The 21,175-nt window shown below is 43.5% G+C and overlaps 1 protein-coding gene across 4 annotated transcripts in view; it reads right to left on the bottom strand.

Annotated features, from left to right (window-relative positions):
* The window catches only part of Esr1 (estrogen receptor 1), a 381,713-nt gene that overhangs the window by 252,876 nt on the left and 107,662 nt on the right, over positions 1-21,175 (bottom strand). Inside the window, exons 1-2 of one of the 4 annotated variants that reach the window (XM_031354128.1) lie at positions 18,319-18,379; positions 14,911-15,442 (exon numbers count right to left, since the gene is read on the bottom strand). In XM_031354128.1, the coding sequence (XP_031209988.1) occupies positions 14,911-15,371 (461 nt within the window). In that variant the 5' untranslated portion in view covers positions 15,372-15,442; positions 18,319-18,379. Of the gene's footprint in view, positions 1-14,910; positions 15,443-15,631; positions 15,749-17,497; positions 17,643-18,318; positions 18,380-21,175 lie in introns of those variants that run through there. The other 3 variants (XM_031354126.1, XM_031354127.1, XM_031354125.1) reach the window with 3 other exon arrangements.

Raw genomic sequence — 21,175 nt, 5'->3', positions numbered from 1 at the left:
AGGGGAGGGGAGGGGAGAGGAGGGGAGGGAAGAGGAGAAAGGAAGGAGAGAGACAGAGAGAGAGAGACAGAGAGACAGAGGGAGACAGAGAGACTTTGACTTCAACATTAAAATAATCATTTTCCATGAAGTACTGACTTATAATTTGTCATTGACCTGACATTCTTACACACAGTATCACTTGTGTCCAAGGAACCCTTAGACTGCAGTATGGTAGGCAAGCACCTCTCAGAATAGCCCAGGAATAGCATTGCTCCCTTAGTGGAAGTCACGTTACGGCAATGATAGTGACAGTAGTTTTTCAAAACAGGAGAACACACTTGTTGATCTACAATTGTTCACAAAAGAAAATGGAACCATGAAAACCATCCTTTAGAAATCCATATATGTCCTCCTCCTTCACATAATCTTGCTTTTATATAGAGAGGACATAAAATGATAATCAGAGAATATTTAATTCCTACTTGCTCTTCTTAGAGTGTTATGAAATATAAAATGATTGCCGAAGCCCTTTCAAATACTTTAATTGACAGTTCTAATAATTCCTTAACTCGTTAAAAATGTTAAAGTGGAGAAAAAATGTTGTTTGCTTTCTTGATTCTAGAGCCTATCTTGGTAAATATATATTTCCACAGAACAAGCTGTCATTTTGTTATGCAGTTATAGCCCACCAGCTATAATAAATGTGTTAAACATTTATCAGGAACATTAATTATACACCTAACATGTGTCCCCAGCTATTGTTGTTCTTATTAAACTTACATTTCATTTCCTGGGACAATATTCAACCGCAGAGGGAAAAATTTTTAATAGTAAACAGTACAAAATCGGTGCTAGGCTTAGCAATTAGTCTCTGAGAAGACACGTGATTTTTCAACAGAAATAACTTGGCTTTCTTTAGTTTCGCCATTACTAAAACGAACTGACACAGGTTTCATTTTTGCATTGGTAAGAGCACAGCTAAAATCACATCCAACTGCTTTTGAAATCTGAAGAGAGTCAGGATGAGGCTCTAGAGAAATCTGGCAAGGTAATCCCTAACATTAAGCTTTGGAAACAACAACAAAAAAAAATTAAGAAAAACAAGAAAGGGAATATTCAATCAAAAGTAAACAAGATACAGTAATTAGGACCGATAGAAGATAATCTAAAGTTAAGTACGGGAGACAGTCTCTACCATGGAGTGGAACTGACCTCCAAACAGAGGTTAGTGTCTTCCGCATAGACCGTGTATCAATTAAACAAATGGACAGTCTGGGCAGGTGCAGCCAGAGCCCCTGCCTTAGCCATCATGTTAATCTCTTAGCAACAAGAATCAAGCCTCCCCTCATTCCACTTTGTTGCTGTTGGGCTTCCACTGCAAATGCCTGCACTACGACAATTAGGTGGACATGGTGTCCCCTGGACGAACAGGGACTGATTGTGCTTCTGTGTATTAAAAGTGTGATGGGGTAGACAGGAGTCATTCTACCCAGCCCTGGGAGGACTCTGCTCTCCCAGCCAGAGAACCTGGAGAAAGTCATTTCACCTCTCTGGACTTCAGAAAGCATAGAGAGAAGTCATGTCTGAGGTCTCTCTTTAGGTTAAAATGCAGATAATCTGTAGTCTCCTCTCTGCAAAAGCAAAGAATAAAAGAACAGCAAGTCTAGCCTCTTCTATGGATTAAAAACACTCGACTTTACAACCCTATAAACCTATAAACATGGGCAACAGAAGGTTGGACCAAATGAACACTTTAATTCCAACCCACTTTTAAATGCTAAGATTGGGTTCACATGCAAAGGAATTAATAAGGCGTCTATCAGCAAACGTTGAGAGGATAACATTTAATAGCTCTTTCTGAGATTAGAAGAGAAAGCATGCCCCTACTTAATGGGAAATTGTTTAAACACACGTTTAGTAAGCATCATAAAAACAGCCATTTCCCATAAAGCAGAAAGCAGCAGCTCCAGGACAGAGTCAAAGATTAAAGCTTAGTCACAACTGAGAGATAGAAAGAATTGCCACACTCCAGCAGACCAGCTGCAGGAGGCATACCACCGCACTTTTCCCACCGAGCATTCTGCCTGTTTAAAGTTTCAGCTTCGTTTTCTAGAGTTTGAATCCCTGGTCCACTAGCTCTGGCCCTGTAACCTCAACCTCCCCTCTCTGAGGTTTAGTTTCATTATCCATAAATGAGTATAATAATCGTACTGGCTATAAGGTCTGGCATAAAAACTAAACAAGATCAACCTTGTAAAGTTACCAACAAGGTGCTTAGTCCACTGAGCTCGAAGCTCCCCAAGCATACAAGCTTGTTGGTATTTTTATTTATCTGTCTGATTCTTAATAATTTACCTTTTTTTTTTTTTTAGTGCAACAGTTTTTTGGCTCTCTGAGTATTTGCATTTCTACAATAAGGGGTTGCAAGAATATACTGCCTGAGCAAGCCAAGCTCAGCATGCGCTTGCGACCCTGCCCAGCTCCTACATGTGCCTGCATCTCATTCTTCAAAACTCCCAGGTGAGCGAGCATCCCTGGCTCAGTCAAACCCTCTGTGACCTCTGTCTCAGTCAACTCGGACCGGCTACTTTGTCAAATGTTCTCCATAGCGCCTCTAGTGGTTTCTTCTTGAACACAACTCCTGGTCCACTATCATTTCTTCATAGACTCTTATCTGTCTCCTTGACTATAAACTCCTTGAGAAGAATGTGTAAGATCTCTGCTATAGGATCCAGGACCTGATCAAAATCCAGTGGAGCTTGTTGGATGAATAAATTGGTAAGTTAATTAACAAAAACTGATGAAATTACTTCTATCAATAATACAAACTATTGAACAGATAGAAGTGACCAATATCTTTACAATCAAAAGAAATCTCATGGTGACCATAACAAAAAGGCCAAAATGCATACAACAGACACTATAAAACACGCCAGACGGAGGCAGCATTTGAGCTGAGCCCTGACATCCCAGTGGCGTGGTCCTAACAAAGAGGAGTCAAGGTGTGCATGGCTCTGGACAAGTGCTTCTTGGAGGGATCTCCAGAGACTGGTCAGAGTTTGAATGCAGTCTGTGACCACTGAGAAAGCACCAGGGGCCATTAGGCCAGGGAAGAAGCAGAGCCGATAGGCAAGCCAGGAATTAGGTATTCCGGCAGCAAGCTAAAAGATTATTTAATAAAATCTGAACTAGAGAGAGCAGAATCCCCAACAGCAGTAAAGGAGGACCAGCCATGTATGAAGAAAGCAGATGGTGGCACACGAGACATCAGAGATGAACTGTCATGTCTGTGTGTTTAAGGGCATACAATAAAGTGACCGGCACCACCTTTATGTCAATCACAGTTGGTCAATATAAAATCTCAAGAGAATGGATTTTCTGGAAGTCTCTGAGTCCCTGGATGACTTTGCTAGCCATTTCCTATCAAACACAGACTTCTTAAAAGAAGACTGAATTTGATAAATTGGGGTGGGGGGAGCTGGTTTGATTTCACCAATCCCATTTCCTAAGCACCAGCAACAATAACCAGGGAGTCCAAGGCTGGAGATCAGGTAACAAGCCCTTGTTACCTAAGTCTAGATCCTGATAACCAAGAAATATAGTCCTTATCTACCTGTGAGCCCTCTGGGGTACAGTAACAACCAAACAGCAGGATATCCCCATAGGTGTAATAGGGGCACAAACATTATGAAGATAATCAACTGCCTTCCGGTTGTATCGAAGACCTGCTCCACAAACATGCCTGGCACTTTACAGGCCAAGAACCCATGGTCAGGGAGAGTTGACCCTAGGAGTGAACCCATTATCATTCAGCCAAATGGACACAGTGGCATACTGCTCTCTAAATTCCTAGCTCTCTACCCATAGATCAGCTGTTCTTAGACTTCATCAAAGACATTTCTTTGTGCAGTAGATAATGCTTAGCACAGAAACACACCACCATCCAAAGTACAGAAAATACATGTTCACAGAGTGCTGAAATGGATCCCTCTCTCCGAGGCTCAGTGACCATCATAGAAGAGGTACCAGAAAGGTTCTAAGAGCCACAGGTCTGGGAGGAGCAGACCAAAACATATCCTTAGGATATGACAGGACTACTATGCTGATGAGCTCACAGCAGACATGACTACCAATATAAGACCTGCATAGGATCAAGACAGTCCACATCCCAGCACGGAGGAGGAAGGGACTCCCAAGCCCTTGCCCCTAGATATTAACAGCTGATAGGTCTTGGGAGAGGAAGAGTCAGTTTTCTTTAAGGATACAGTTCCTGGCAGGTAGATCAACCACATTGCTATAGACGGACCCACACCCATGAGTATATGGGCAGTACAAATTGGGGCTGGAGGACTATTTAAAAATAAACAAGAATGTGAAGTTGGGAGTGGTTATGAGTGATAGGTGGATCTGAGAGGAGTTGGTGTAAGGTAAGTATGATCAAAATACACTACATGAGTTTCTCAAAAATTAATTTAAAAAAATTTTTTTAAAGAAATACTAACTACATAGTGATAAAAGCAATGTGGACACTGAAGAAAACATCCAAGGAGAGGCATGTATACATATCTCTAAGATTTCAAAGTCTTGCTTCTAGACATCATGGCTAAGAAGGAAGCAGGCTTGAGGATTGAGCAATATAGAAAAACAGCCTTAGCAGACAGAGTGCAGGGCTGAAGTGTCAAGGCACATGCTCTTAGCATCCCTTCCCTTTTGACAAATTAGTCATTTAAAACAAAAACAAAATTAGAAGGGGAGAGACACCAAGAATATCACACATTCCAAGCACATTGCTAATTTTTCAAGTATTTCATGACAGGAGGATGAAAGCGAGTCCTCCAGTGTATTAAAGACTTGTAAGTGTGGGTACATTACAACATTGAGGAGGGAGACTAAGCAGGGACAATATCAGGTGCCAAGGGAGGATAGAATGTAGGAAAAGGGCCTTGTGAAGGGGGATATGAAACTAATTATTTTTCTAGTTAACTGAGCCAGATTTTTTTCCATTGTTGCAGATAAGTACATAAAAATGTCATGGGTAGTGAGAGTGTAAAACCCTAATCAGAGCTCCGTGGCTTCAGAATGGCCCATCCCGCTGTGCAGAAGTTCACAGAGATGGGTAGAGTTTGGAAGAGGCAAAATGGCTGCTTGAGAAGCAACTGTAATCTAGCTGTGTGATCATTTTATCTGTGAGTTCATTGCAAGGAAGTGATTTTTATTTAAAACAACAACAAAATAAAAGGCTTTGAAATCAGGAATTTTCCAGATGTGCAACTAGATTTTGTTATGCAGCCAACCACTTGCACCAATATGAATTCGGTTGCAGGTTCTAGAACAGTGACTCTCAACCTTCCTAATACTGAGACCTTCATGTTGTGGTGACCCCCACCCATAAAATTTATTTTGTTGCCACTTCATAACTGTAATTTTGCTACCATTAAGAATCGAAATGGAAATATCTGATATACACGATGTCTGATATGCAAATCCCTGTGAAAGGCTCACTCATCTCCAAACGGGTCCCAATCTTCAGGTTGAGATCTGCTGTTCTAGTGGTTAGATCTGCTGCTAACAGCCTAATGCTATAGTAACTCTCTGAGAAGCCTAAAAGAAAGAGAACTCTGCTGGCTGGAGATACGAGACCCTAAATCACCTTAACCTATCTAAGCACGGAGCAAAATTCAGATCAAACAAGATCATTAACATGCATGTGGGCTTGTATCAGTGGCCTAATTTCATCTCATATCCTATGGTGAAAGTTCACATTTTTTCCATTCTTCTTTGTGTCTACATCAACTGCAACTGCCCACCTCCACTTCATTCTGGAAAGAGGAGAAATAAAAAGGACTGCCGCAGTCATTTTTGTCCTCTGGGCCCTCTTGACCCTGCCTTGGGCATCCACACCTGACGAGGGTGTGGACCAATGGGGAGTCAGTCAAGAGTTCAGTTCAGAGTTTCAAATGTAACAAAACCTTGGAGGCCACCAGGGACCATTCCAGCACCTCCATGTCTCCATATGTAAAACTGTTCTAGAAAGTTCATGCATATGAAATGACCAGAAAGCGGGTGAGAGCAGTCACAGAGACACCCAAGGAAACTTCAAAGCAGAGGACTACCCAGCAGAAAAGTCCTAAAGAGCAGTTTCTTGTTTTCTTTAATTGCCTATCCAGCTTTAGTGTCAGAGCAATGGTTCGAACCTCTGAAACAAGGCCCGGGTCTGAGTAAGTTCTTAATAATGTAGATGGTTCTGCAACCCATTCTCTCTGGATGCTGACATGTGTCCCTTTGCCCCACGTCACAGAAGTCTGTCCTCCCTGCCTTGCATGTGACAATTTCTCCCACAAGTGGCTCAGCTCAGCGCCAGACTCACCCCTCCATCCCTAAGATTGCTTCACTGTACCAGATTTCATGTTTGCCCTCATCCTTCTCGACTGAATGACTCTCACTTATTTGGAGGTTGCAACTTGTTTTGTTCTTTGCCAGGGTAGTACCTGGCATATCCTAAGCATTTCAAGAAATACTAGCTTCCTGCTTCCTTCTGGTTGGAAAACTTTAACTCCTCATCACAATAGGGTATTAAAGTTGGTTCCTTGTAGGCAAATTAATCAGAAGGACAAACACTCTGGAAGCCTCACAAGAGCCCCTCTCTTCATCGCTGGTGGATAGCTCTCAAATTCTTCTCAAAGAAGGAATAAAGGTTGCTAGAGTTGGCGATTCCAGAATTCAGGGGGTCTGTGGATTCGAGGGCAGCCTTGGTTATTTAGTAAGAGCTTGTTGAACAGATAAAGGAAAGGAAGAGAGAAAGAAAGAAAGAAAGAGAGAGAGAGAGAGAAAGAAAGAAGAAAAAGTGGGGCCTGAGGGAGAGAAAGTGTAGGAGAAGGAGAAAGAAATAAACAAAATACTAGTACAAAACCATTGGCATGTTACAAATTCATGTCCAGAGCACTAGATATCTACGAATTCACTTAATCCTCACAAGATCTAAAATATGTAGTTCCTATTCTGATTGGCATCTTACACGTGAATATACCTTGGCACACAATTAAGTGACTTGCCAAAGATCCCAGCGAGACAAGAGTCAAGGCAGACTAGAGAATGGGCTGCCTGGCTCCTAGACACATGTTTTCACCATGCCCTTTACTATTCCTGGTAGTCACTTTCTATGAAGTCCCTGTGAATGCATAGTTAATGGGGACTAAATCCTTGCTCCTGGGAGAGGAAAACAGGGCGGCTCCCTGGGAGACTCTGGTCACAGTTTACCAACAGAGCAATACACAACCTTATTTTATGTGTGTTTCTGTTCAAAGCACTTCATTTACTGTAAACTGTTGACTCTTTAACATTAAACTCACTCAACCAGATGATAGCTTATCCCGAAACACAGCTCATCTCTGGCAGCCTTTTGCACTAAGAAACACTAGATAGCACTTCAGCACTGTGCCCAGGGGCATCGCACACAGTAAAAACATCACAAACAAAAAGGATAAAAATGCCAACACTCTGCCACTAGTAGACCCCCAAAAGGACACATTTATAGCACGAATCAAGAAGAAAGTATGTCATGTTCAACCTTAGAAAAGAAAATACTTAGATGACTTCAAGTTTTTGTCACTCTGCACAGGTCAGTAAAACAGCAGGAAAGCATCGTCTTGATTGGCTTTTGGGGTTTTGGATCAAATTTCAGTGAGTGTGTGAGTGAGTTTTCAAGTACTGAATCTGTGATGGATGATGAGAGCTGACTGTGTGTGGAATCGGGCTGACTATGCGTGGAATGCCCTCTGGATCCTTCCTGATGTACTCATCCTCCAGGGAGGGAGAGAGCCATAGACTTTCCACGTTCTTCCAAAGACATCACAAAAGCCCTTCCTGCATGGAATTTCCCAGAAAGCATTGCAGGTTAGGTTTTTCAGCCCCCACAACCCACATCCTCCCAACAGCTTCTCAGCATACTCATATCCACAGCCTTGTTGGGGGTAGAGGGAAGTGGACATAAATTACATGCCGTGTCTGTTTGGAGCATTCAATGCGCAAAGATCCCGCTTACTAGAACCCAATGAGACTTCCCGGGGCCCCAAAATCCCTTTCCTGTGACTAAAGAAAACACCTTCTAAATGTAACTACCTTGTGTCTTGTCATCAAATTAGGAAATGCATCCTCCTACTCCACATTGTTGGAAATATCCTGGCACAAATACTCTAAAGTCTACTCCTAAAACAAAAATTTGTCTCCCTAAAAGATCATTAAAATCAATTATATTCCCAACAACAAAGCATTAAGGAAGTTTTACAGCCTCTCCACAAAGCACCATTTAAATACCTTCATGACATAAGTAAAATGAATCATAGGTGCACTCCAACTGTTTTCGAAATGGGGGGGGGGGTTGTTGTTGTTGATGGTGTAGGAAATTAGCATAAATGCCTTGCACAAATTCACATGGTTCTAGAATTCCACAGAACAATGGCCCTAACTGCATTTGCAGTTATCTCTATGCCATAAACAGTGCCCCCACCAAAGGGGAAAAAAAAACTGAATTTGAAACATCTGTCAGTAAGATTCTCTGGCTGCTATAGGCAGTGCCACCCTATGACTGGCTGGAAACACAAGAGTATATTTATTGTAAAATACGGCCTCCATGTTCTTCTCAGATCAGAACAGGGGATCCAAATAGAGGGATAAAAGAACTATCCAAGACATTCTGCTAAGTGGAAATTGCTCCCTTATTTTCCTTCAAGCTTCTATCCATAAAGCCGAGGCAGGGGATCCTTTTTGGAACTCTCTATCTAGTTAATGGCCTCCTGAGTTAGGAGGGGCATAGCCCCTCACACTATCGGATTTCCTACGGGTAGACAGGAGTCTCAAGGCCTGATCCAAATATTGCTAAAGTAACACATGAACTAGGTCTATAAAGAAATACGCCAGGAAGAGTAGGAGAAGGAGAAGTCGGAGCATAAACCGATGGAGCCAAAACAGAAATGAAAAGAAAAGAAAATTTTGATAAGTAAGAGCCAGAGTTCTACAAGAGTTTTTACTTATTGATTTGAAGATAGAACAAAGCAAACAAGAAAATATGAGAAAGGATTGGAAATTAAAAAAGATCATGGGGTAAAGAAGCGGGCGGAGCACAGACAGCTGCTTTTAACCTAATGATTGAGATTCTTAGTTGTGAGACACCAAGCTATAATAATTGCCTTTCGTTTTTATGGCCTTCGAATAAGTGTTTTTAAAAAACTGTGAGAGAGGCAAAGAACAACAACTAAGGTGCCTGCTGAATAGGTCCACTGCTGGGACCCCCAAACATACTGACATTCGGGAATCGGGGGCTGAATAGGTCCACTGATGGGACCCCCAAACATACTGACATTCGGGAATCGGGGGCTGAATAGGTCCACTGCTGGGACCCCCAAACATACTGACATTCGGGAATCGGGGGCTGAATAGGTCCACTGCTGGGACCCCAAACATACTGACATTCGGGAATCAGGGCTTGAAGGAAGGCTGAAGAGGGGACTAGAATGGCCTCAAACAGAGCCAAGGGAGGACAGCGCTTCAACGTCCAAAGGAGAGAAAAGAGCCTGAGAGCCCCTCTCCGCTCTCCAGATCAACAATAAATCTGAGAATTTTAAGGGCTCGCATTAACATGCCTATTCCTGAACATTATTTGACAAACTTTACTAGCGCAAAGTGAACTTCCTCATCAGTTTTTCTAAGTGTAATGCGTAAGGACTCCACAAAGTACAAAATTCTAGTGGGGACGAGGAGAAATGCCCACATGACCATAGTGAGTCTAGGGGGGAAAGCTTTGGAAACAAACTTGCAGTAACGTGTATCCCTCTAAAAATTTTAAAGGATGGGAACCCCACGTTTGTTTGTGGTTTGAGTAAGTTTGACATTTCCACATAGCAGTCATACATGTTTGGGAGAATTACAACATATTAATCTTATCAACAATATCCCTAGAATTTTCTGATTCTTAAATCATAGCCAAATAAAATAAATCAAGTATATTAGAAGCTTTTGATGTCTGTATAGGGTAAACATCCCAATGCTACATGGTATCCAGAAAAACATCGAGCCTTGTGTTCTGTAACTATCATCATCACTATTGTTACTGTCATCAACTTCATCTCTCACTGCCAGTATTATCGCCACCATCACCATCATCACCACCATCTTCCACACTATCATTACAGGACACCGCTGCCCTTAACTATATCATGTATAGACGGTCAGAGCAGCCTCATTGTTTAAGCCAACTCACTTGAAATTACTTCATTAAACTACATAAACTTCTGCCCATTTTGAATGGAGTACATAGCTTTCTAATTGTCACATTTTAATCAAATATAGATAAGTATGCATCACTTTGAACACTATTGATTAAGGCAAATGTATTCCTGGAATTCCTAATAATATTCTTCAGGCACAGCACACAGCAACTATTTTTTCCCCTATCCTGAGATCAAGCATATCATAAAGGTGTCTCCCTTACCCTCCAGTTGAACACTCCGGAGTAAGATGGCAGGATGAAGAGTGAGCTCTTTGAAAAACAAAACTATCCATCAATTCACAGCAAGACCTGAACCCATAAAATAAGACTCCTTAGAAGCTTTGATGAGCCACCGCCTCCTCTTGGCGAAACCTCATATGCTTTCACTCTGGTCGGCAAACAGCAGTACTTCTGGATTTATCTAGAATCTACCTGGGAGTATGCATTTTGGTTCTAAACATGAGTAGCCATTCTGTATCTTCCTTTCCTGAATAAGTGATCTGAGACTCAACACTCTTTTAAAAAAAGGTAATTTGTTTCTTTCTCCCCATTCACCATTCATGGTTTCCCGGAGCTGGAAGTGCGGGGGACACTCCATACACTGCTCTCTCAACCTGGACCTTCTAAAATTACACTAAAAAGAACCCTGGAATCACAGGGAAGATATAAGAGGGTTCATCTTGTATATAATATGGAGTTGGTAAAAACATGATTCAAATCCAAGAATTCCCTCATGTAAAACTTTTCACATGATCAGTTGGACTTTGGATATTCTGACACACATATTCTTTATGATGACCAATAGATCTGGCTTGCAGGAAAAAACATTTCTTGTTACGACTACTCTCTGTTTATAAAGAAACTCTTGGCCACTCGGATGTGTCCCTTCCTCTTGCTCTAGTGCACACAAATGTACAAACAGCTCTTCAAATGTGAATAGCATGTGATTTTCATGTAGCTTACATACTGCCTTTGCATGCACGGTCTCATGTGCAAAGCCCTATGGTCTTGCCAACCTCGGAAGGCTGCTATTATTCACCATTCTCTCTGATGTCCACTGCCCCTGCCTTCTATGTTTTAGAAACCAAAAGTGCTCAACCCAAATTCTCTCAAATTATAAATTTCACAACTTCATGAATATATAAACTGGGGACTGGGACCCAAGTTATACAAAGCACAACATAAGATTGGAATAAGCGGCAATCACCCCCTGAGAGCTCTCTCCATGTCGGTATGAGCCACATGGGGCTGGCCACAGAAGAGAAGGGATGCAGAGATGTGATTCCATTCACATCCGAGCATACGTTGTCTGGAGCAACGTGTGGCTCCTTGCCCTCTTCTTAGACCAATTTAACGTAGCAGGTAGTTAGCAGTAATTTAAATGATTAAAACATGTAAGGGCCAAAAGAAAAGGGGGGGGGGCAAATCATTCAAGTGCACGGGAGGAATCACGGGAAACCTGACTATCAGTCCCTCAACTCTCCCTAGACCTCCCTCCTCAAAGCTGAGAGGTGGTCTTCAGTGGTCACCACAGACAAAGTAGTTCTCCAGACTACACAGACACGGGGACCCAAATTGTCAGGGGATTGGCTTATGTGGACAGCTTGTAAAAGTTTGGTTTGGTTTGGTCTAATTTGAAACATAGCACCTAGACATACTGACTAAACTTAAAATACTCAGGCAGCATTAAACACCTATGTTGAATTTTTTTAAAGCTGAGGTGAACATAAGTGGTTCACTTTTAACTTTTTTTGAAATCCTCAAAGTTGTCTGAAACCCTAAGAATTCTGAATAAAATGATTTCTGTGAAATTCTCAGTAAGATACAACCTACGTAAAAACCACAGCTTGTTGATTACCAACAGATCATGTCTCCTTCCCAAATTACCTCGACAAGGGCCAGTGTTTCTCACTTAATTACACTCCCCAAGCTATTTTACCTGCTGCATCTCCTCATACCTAAATATGGCTGCATTGTGTGGCCAGTGGAAAAAGTAGCCACAGCATGTAGATGCCAAGTAAATCAAGCTACACCCAAATTCCCTGAAGATCCCTATGGCCCACTGGGATGTGTACTCATAAAGGACTCACAAAGCAGCCCTATTTCACCATCAGAAATAATAAATTTTGGTCTTACTGGCCCACAGACACCAAGGCAACATATATGGGAAAAATAAAATGAAGAGGGACAAGTTAGGTTTTTTGTTTATACAAACAAAACTACAGTGACTTACCTAAATGTTTTTCTCCTAAATATATTTTAGGCCTATGTCTTTCAAACTTCTTTGACGCTGACCCACAGTAAAGACGATGTTTCACCAGTCTAGCACCCATAGACTCCAAAAGTGAGAACCTGCCCTGACTGCACAGTCATGTACTCTGAGACATTATTCTTTTAGGCTTTGTTCCATTTTTAAAACTTAGGCTTGGTAAAGTGACTCCATCATTTACTGGATTGTGAGAAGCAATTTTGAAAAGCACAGTTTTCAGCCCCCGAACGACTGAAACGTACTTAGGAAGAGTAAAGTTGTTGTTGTTGTTGTTTTAAAGAGCCTGTTCAATTATTTACTTTTTTTAAAATCCAGGGTTATTCGAAAAAGAAAAAGAGGAAAAAAACTACCATAAAACATCCATTTGAAACACTGGCGCCGTAGATACTTCCCTTTCGCCTTGAGTAAGAAGCCAAATAAGAAAATCATTTTAAAACTAAATTTCCACCCAGAATTCCACTTGTGTGTAATTTTTATTTTAAGAAACTCTTTTCATTGTTGGAGTTTATTTGGGGGGTGGGAGGGAGAAGATCACCTGGCCTAAAAGTTTAAGATGGGGTATATCTGGTGAGATTCTTTGATGCTAAGCGGTGTTGAATAAAATGTGATCTCTTTTTATTTTCCCGTGTTCACTTTGTAATTATTAGCAAGGCAGTAAATAACCCGCCAAGGAGCAGCCTCATTAGCTCCCATTGAAATGCACTGGCATTAATTTGCAAAAAAAGAACTGAAAATTAAATGGAAAAGAAAATACTTTGGGAACTCCATCATAAGGTTATGGGATTCACATTCTACCAATATCATCCTTAACAGCAAGAAATTTTTAAAGTATGAATTAGTCTTAATCGCTATATTTTGTTCCTTCCGTTCTGGGGCGGGGGGTGCGGGGGAGCCACTGGGGATCGAGAGAATAAATTATTAGCCTTTTCTATCTTAACCCTGAATTAAAGCAAGTGAGGATTAATTTAAACCTCCAAAATTTATTTTATTTATTTTTTTAGAGTTTCGTTCACTGTTGATCCTGAATGTGAAATCTGGGCCTGGACCCACTTTGCTGTATGGCACTTTCGTTTCCTGGATGGGCTAAAGGTGAGCTGGGAGACAGTATGATTTATTTCACCCTTCAATGACTTCTGGGGCCAAGCTGCACCCTAGTCCTATTTCTTCTACTATAAATACATCTGGAAAGAGAACACTGAGCCAGTGGCCAAAGCCAACCTACCGTGGGCTAGTTTTGATTCAGCAGCCTGTGCGCTCCCAAAGGCTCTGTACCTGTGTATTACTGTCCCCTGGGAAATTCTAACAGGTGTTTACCAGACCCACCCACCTAAGCTTTCTGCAGGCCCTTAGAGAAAGGAAGCAGAAATGAGAGGAAGGGGGTCGGGGGGAGTGAAAAAAAAATCTCTCTTAGGAGAAACAAAAACAGAAGACACAAAACAATTGTCACTTAGGTCATGAAGAGTCTCTGTGAGCTGGATTCCCCTGTGTCAGGACTGCCCTGACTTCTTGCACAGAGTGCCTGGCGTGGGGTTGGAGGGGGACGGTCATAGCTAACCCAGTGTGGCACTCCAGAGCATTCGCTGCCTGCTGGGTCAGGCATGAAACTTAGCTGTAGGGGAAGTACTGCGCTGGTGCTTCAAGGTGGTATGTTGTAAACACATGGGACACCTATAAATCCCCAGCTGTCAGAAGTCAGATGCCAGCAATCTGCTCGAACTCGAACTCAACCAGAAATCAGAACTTGTTGAGACCCATTCAAGCTCCCATACCCGCATTTCTGAGCAACCGGAACTCAATCCAGAACCCAGGAATGGAGAAGAGAGGGAAAGAGATCCACAGGCAACTCTGCCTAAAAGCTTATCTTCTTCAGTAAACCTTGCTTGTTTCCAGTCCAAAACGCTAGTTGAAAGAACCTTGAACCCGACACAATGAAACAATTTAAACAAGCAAGCAAACAAACAAACCAAAAAGACTAACAAATCGCCCCTGAGTTCCGCTGGCCTCCAAACACCACCTACAACTTTAAATAATAAAGGGATTCCTTGCTAGCAGCACAGACCACCTGGACCTAGGGATTTACTAGCTTTGGGTTACTCGCCCCATAAATAACTTCTTTGGACTATTTTCCAATTCTTGTGTTGTTAGGGAACAGGGGGCCGTTTGGATCTGCCTCTCCCACAAGACAGCTACGAGCGGAGAATATTGTTGTTGTGTTGTTGTTGTTATTGTTGTTTTAAAGCTGCCATAGAGAGAAGGCGGGCTCCGTAAAGAATCTTTTCCTGACTTCCCCGAGGGGTGGGAGGGAGCGATTCCCCCCACGCGGTGACCCCCCTCGTGCGCTCCCTCCCATAGCCAGGCCGGACTCAGCGGCCACCCGGACGTGGTGCGGGGCTACCTGTAGAAGGCGGGAGGGCCGGTGTCGCGCATAGCGTAGGCGCTGGGCTCGTTCTCCAGGTAGTAGGGCACCTGCTGGCCGTGCGGGTGCAGGAAAGGCGACAGCTGCGGCGGCGGGTGCAGCAACATCAGCGGGCTGGGCGACACGCTGTTGAGCTGGGGGAAAGCCCCCAGGCTGTTGGCACCGAAGGCGGCCGCCTCGGACCCGGGGCCGTAGGCGATGCCCGACTGACCGTAGACCGGAGCGGAGGCGGCGGCAGCGGCAGCGGCGGCGTTGAACTCGTAGGCGGCGCCCTCGGGGTAGTTGAACACAGCGGGCTTGCTGTTGTCCACGTACACCTCGCCCAGGGCCCTCTCTATGGGCATCTTGAGCTGCGGGCGGTTGAGGGGCTCCAGCTCGTTCCCTTGGATCTGGTGCAGCAAGGCCATTCCCGAGGCTTTGGTGTGAAGGGTCATGGTCATGGTCAGTGACAGCCGGCGAGGTACGGACTGGCTCCCCGCGCCCGCAGAGGGCTCAGCAGCAGATGGGCCACCTGGAAAAAGAGTAGAGCCGGGGATTAGAGGAGGTGCAGCGCGAGTCCCCTAGCACGAGTGTTGCCCCTGCCCCTGCCCCTGCCAAGAGGCAGAGTCCAGGTGGCCCAGCTCCACCGAGCGCACCCCAGCCACTCCCGGGTTCTCCAACTTTACACACTGCTCTCCCCCTGCTCTTAGACATCGCAAACCTGTTGGAAGCCGCTGGCCAGGGGTTGCAGCTTCCAGGCACTACTGGGAACGTCACACCGCGCGGCAAAGAACCGCTAGCTTCCCTGAACTTAACTTTCTTGGTCTTCGCGGCTGGATTTCGCTGCAGGGGGTGAAGGCAGCAGAGGGATCTCCAGCAGCCGCGCCCCCTATCCCCACCCCCACCCCAAAAGAAAACTAGGTTTGCAACAAATGCAGTCTCTCTCTCTCTCTCTCTCTCTCTCTCTCTCTCTCTCTCTCTCTCTCTCTCTCTCTCTCTCTCTCTCTCTCTCTCTCTCTCTCTCTCTCTCTCTCTCCCTCTCTCTTTTCCTGATGTGTTGCCTGTGTGCCTGTGCCAGGCTCCAATCTGTCTCTGTTTTGTCTCCCTTTCTGTTTGATTCAGTCTTCTTGTTGGCTGAAGTCTGTAGTGTGTGCATAGAATGACCCTGGAGGGACAGTAACTGTATCTGTAACTAAGATATGTCAAATAGGATGGGGTGTGTGATTGCATATGCAGCCAGCCACAGACAGCTATATTTAGCACCAGCGGACACAGATAGGAGGCATCTAGGGCCAGAGGAGATGTACAGGAAGAGCTGCACTTGGAGTCAAGAAAAAACTGCCAACCTTCAGCTTCCTCGTCTGCAATAAAAAATAAAATAAAATAAAAAAAATAAAAAAAATAATAACAATAAAAAATAAAGCTCCCCAAGGTGTCACTTCCAGCACAGCCATGGCAAATTCGCCCAGCCTGGCTTTTCTGTTTTTGTTGGACCCCGGTGCCAAATTTGCTTCCTTTAGAAATTCTCATGTGAATATGATTCAGAAAAACCTTCGGTTAGGCACACTTGGGTGTCCCTGCCTTCCACAGGTTATGCAACCAAAACTTGAGAAAATCAAGCATGGACTAAGACGTTTTCCCGTAAAATATTACCTGGGGTCCTTAACTAAAGCTCTGGCAATCCAGTAACCTTGTCTTTCCAACCAAAAACTTTGAAAGGCTCTCCTACCTTTCAGCTCTTGAATTCTACAAATGGACCGACCCTCTGGGTTCCCTTGGCGTGGGGTACACAGAATCTAATACTTGAATGACAGAGAGGTTACAAGAAGTTTTTAATTCAGTATTGAATTAAACTCTAATTGAGCTCACACGCACCTGTTATTGCAAATTTAAAAAAAAATGATACAAGCTTGGATAGTTTATACTCTCTTAATAAACTGCATATGCCCCAACCTGATATCCCCTAAAATAACCATTAACATATGACTTTAATTGCTAGCCCATATACTCAGGAAGAGTACCTGACACATGCAAATGTCAAGGTTGCCGTGTCACTTTAAAAATATTTTCTACTAAGCACACTTTATCTAATTCTTAGAAAAACAGATAATTTTGGATAAACCACAGCTAAACTGGCTTAAATCTAAAGACAAAGTTGAGTTTCGTACCCATAAGTATCAGTGACAGCAAAGGAAGGGTTAAAAATACATTAGGTGAATCGCAGATATTTCTCTTTATGGCCAGCAACCATTACTTTCTAGAGCAATCTTTTCGCGGATGAATTAGTTTCTGTAAATCACACTTTCAATTTTCAAATGCCTTTTTAAAAAACACATGCAAAAGCAAGCACTTCAGATGAGGCTCTTTAAAAAAAATCTGAGCCTGCCAAATTATATATAAATGGCACAGAGAATCCTACAAGTCCAGAAAGCGAGAAAGAAAAAAAAAAAAGCCGCACAGATTTCCCCCCATAGAAAAACAGCCTAGCCTCCTTCTCCAGCTAGGATATAGACACTAGGCAGAAAGGTAAGTTGCTTTCTCAAATCGCTCAAGCTACAGAAAGAGAGAAATCAAAAACCGATCCTACCCTGCTGGTTCAAGAGCGTCTTTCCAGAAATGTTCCATGGGTTTGTAGAAGTCAAGGGCTGAGACAGTAAGACGGAAGGAAGGAATGTGCTCGAATGATCGAGTGGCGCGGTGTGTGATCAAGGCAGAGCGTGTGTGGATGTGTTTGTATGTGGAGTGGCAGGGACTCTCGGGAAGCAGCCAGTAGGCAGGGCACTTGGCAGCCCCTCCCGGCAGACACGGCAGCTGGGCTTCTGCGCGACGCTGGATGAATGGCAGCGGGAGTCCGGGAGACTTGCTGTCTGCTGGCGGACAGCAGTAGCCCAGCTAGAATCAGCATTCCTAGAAGAAACTCCAACCCCCTTTGCTCCCTACCTGTGGAGCCAGAAATGTCCTGGTGCTTTCTGCTATGGAGAGAGGGAAACTGAGATGGCTGTAAACCACAGGCTCACAGATAAACTAGAATGCCCAAGTGTGGGGAGATCAAGTTTACAACTATGCCAGGGGAGCTTCTTCCTAAACAATGTAATTTAACAAGAAAGGCCTTCTGGGATACACATGAGTCAAGCCCCCTAGCCCCAGTTCCCCTCTGAATAAGATGCTCAGTGACCATGCTACCAATGGCAAACAGAAGTCAGACTTCACAATAAATATTTTTGGCATTCCAGGGATATGTTTCCAACTGAAATGCAAGACTCCCTCACTTCATTAGTCAAACCCACCAGCCTCTCTACCCACTGACTACTGTTTGTAAACACATCCCAAAAGACGCATTATTTTAATCTTAAAGTTAGGACCATAAAATAGCTTTGCTTTAAAGAGATTACATGTTCACAACTGTACCGGCGTTGGTTGTAGACAGAAGTCTTGTACTTCCAGTGGTGTCCCATGGATGCACCTAGTTCTCAGTGCTTCTCTTCACCACAGTATAACACAGAGAAATGAGGTACCCTGACTGTACCCTCACCCTGGGTCCCAGGACACAGGAGGCCTAAAGAAGCCTTTGTTGCCAAACATTAGTAACTACCTTAGGTATTAAGTGACTCTAATCGCAATGCCAGGAGTGGCCAGTCTCCAGCCCTAGGACCCTAGGCAGTTACCAAGAGATTTATGAGTGGCACTTGAGCCAGTACAAAGAAAAAAATAGAAAGAAAATACTAATGACATCATGCTGCAACTATACATTTTTGTGCTTGGAACGACTCAAGGTCATAATATCAGGACTTAGACAAGTTCCCTCAACAATCGGCAATGATCATAAATGTCTAACATAAATAAATATTGAGACCTTGTGGTATGAATAATAAAGCATTTGCCTAGCATATGGGGAGTTGTGAGTTTGAGATCTAGCACTGCTCAAATGAACTAACAAATAAATAAATAATTGAAAAGATTGTTTAACCCTTTCTTGGTGATAGTGTTGACTCCTGATGACAGTGGCCCTTCCCGTAGGTCAACAATGATGTCACACTCATCAAGCCAGTCCAACTAAACTGTGTAACAAAAGCAGGAGAGACAGTAGAAGAGAAGCGAGTCAAGGAAAGTTGGTGTAAACGAGAGAGGGGGGGGGCATCTGGAGATCTGCATAGGAAGGGTGTAAGAAGCAGTCTATCATCAGGGACTTTGGCTGTGGGGAAGTTTATAATCCCAGTCAGCCTGAGCTATCTCAAGAAAGACATTCCCAGGAATAGCTTTCAGACTCCTCTTAGTAAACTCCATCTCCCAGGGACAGGGGTTGTGGCGGGGACCATGGCCGCCATGTTGGTTCCCCCACTCACCACCCAGCCCTGCTGCTCTAGCCACCTGTTTTCTCTTGGAGTCCCATCCCTCTCCTCTTCTCACTGAGACTTAGGTTGAACACACCATACTGCTTGCCCAGGTGAAGGGGAAAACATGGGCTTCCTTGTTTTTCTTCTCAGTGCAGCCCCTGGAGAAAGCACACATCTCCATTCTCTCCCACTTCTCTCTCAACACAGCATCACTGTCTCTCATCTGACACTCCTTTGTCTTCCATAGCTCTCCAAGAAGCAATTCCCGAACCCTCAGTTTGCATGCTCCTTCCCATGCATACCCCATCCCTTTTCAGCTGCCTCTTACCTGGCTCGTGCAGGCTTGGCTTCATCATTACCCCAAATCCCCGCTTCTCTGAGAGTAGGGTCCCTTCCTCTCTCCCAGACCTGTCTTTTCTAGTCTGTCACCCTCAACACACAGCCTATGCCTCAGCCTGATGAATGAAAACTTACTGTTCCAAAGACCCCAAAGCTTTTCTTTTCTTGATTTTTTTTTTCTGCTTAGAATATTCACTTGGCTTGGCTTAGCAGAAAGCATCTGCTTTCTTGAGGTTCGGACCAAGCATCAGCATAGCCTCATGGTCATCCTCCGCCGCCTCTCTTCTGAGTCCCAGTTGTAGTTCTCAGCCATTAATCCTCTTCCTCCCTGAACTCAAGCTATTGTTGTTGCCTTCTCCCACCAAGGAGCAACTCAAAGGCCTGACTCTGAGAATCTGAATATGTATCATCTTGTCTGCTCATTGTTAGGTCACCAAATATGGACTAGTTTCCTATCTAGATACTTCAACGGACAAAACAACACCGTAATCTGCCTTGAACGACTCTTTTTGAAAACTAACTTTCCACATGACCATGACCATCCGGCACTTTCCAAACTATGTTTTGCTAGGATGTTATCTTCCTACCTTCACAGCAACAGAAGCCATAAAATCAAACTTCAAGTCCATCTAATCTTGAGGCAGAAGCCAGCAGTGCTTAGCAGCATGATTCACCAGAAAGCTTTCTGTTTTAGTTCTTAACCAGACAGTACTAGGACCAGGCAGAGCTTCCTCTCCAGCCCCACTGAAGGCTTTTCACATTTACAAAACCATTATCTCTCTACAGAAACATGAAAGAGAAAATGGAGATATCGGTGCAAGATAACTTATACTACTAACATGTTCCCTGTGCTGAGATGAGGGAAATTTACCTCTGTGCAGTTTGAACATTGCCGTGATTATAAATGGCGTGTGTACGTGTTTCGGTGTGTGTTTGTATGTGTGTATATTTGTGTATGTGTATATGTGAGTATATATATGTATGTGTGTACATGTGTGCATATATGTATGTATGTTCATATGTGTATGTGTGTATGTATATGTGTATGAGTATATGTGTGTGTATGTATGCACATATGTGTGTATGTGAGTGTATGTGTATGTATGTATATGTGTGGGTCCATATATGTCTATGTGTATATATGTATGTGTGTTCATATATGTGTATGTGAGTATATATATATATGTATGTGTATATGTGTATATGTATGTGTATATGTGTATGTGTTCTCTCTTTCCACTTTGTTCTCTCTTTTCTTCTTTTCTTCTTCCTTTCTAAGGCAAACTATTAACTTGAAGCGCAAGCTGTGCTAGAACTCACTAGGTAGCCCAGACTGGGCTGAACTCACTATGTAACCCAGGATGGCTCTAAACTCAAGATGAGCTGCCAGTGTGCTGACATCTCAAGAATCAGTGAATGGGTCCACTAAGAACCAGTCCCTGAGTCCTTACTTAATACTGTTTCCCTCAAGAATCAGTGGACGGGTCCACTAAGAACCAGTCCCTCGGTCCTTACTTAATACTGTTTCCCTCAAGAATCAGCGGACGGGTCCACTAAGAACCAGTCCCTCGGTCCTTACTTAATACTCTTTC

Source organism: Mastomys coucha, unplaced genomic scaffold (assembly GCF_008632895.1).
Source record: "Mastomys coucha isolate ucsf_1 unplaced genomic scaffold, UCSF_Mcou_1 pScaffold5, whole genome shotgun sequence".
Taxonomy (NCBI): domain Eukaryota; kingdom Metazoa; phylum Chordata; class Mammalia; order Rodentia; family Muridae; genus Mastomys; species Mastomys coucha.
Note: the sequence above shows the minus strand (reverse complement) of the source record. Positions and strands in the feature narration are given on the sequence as shown.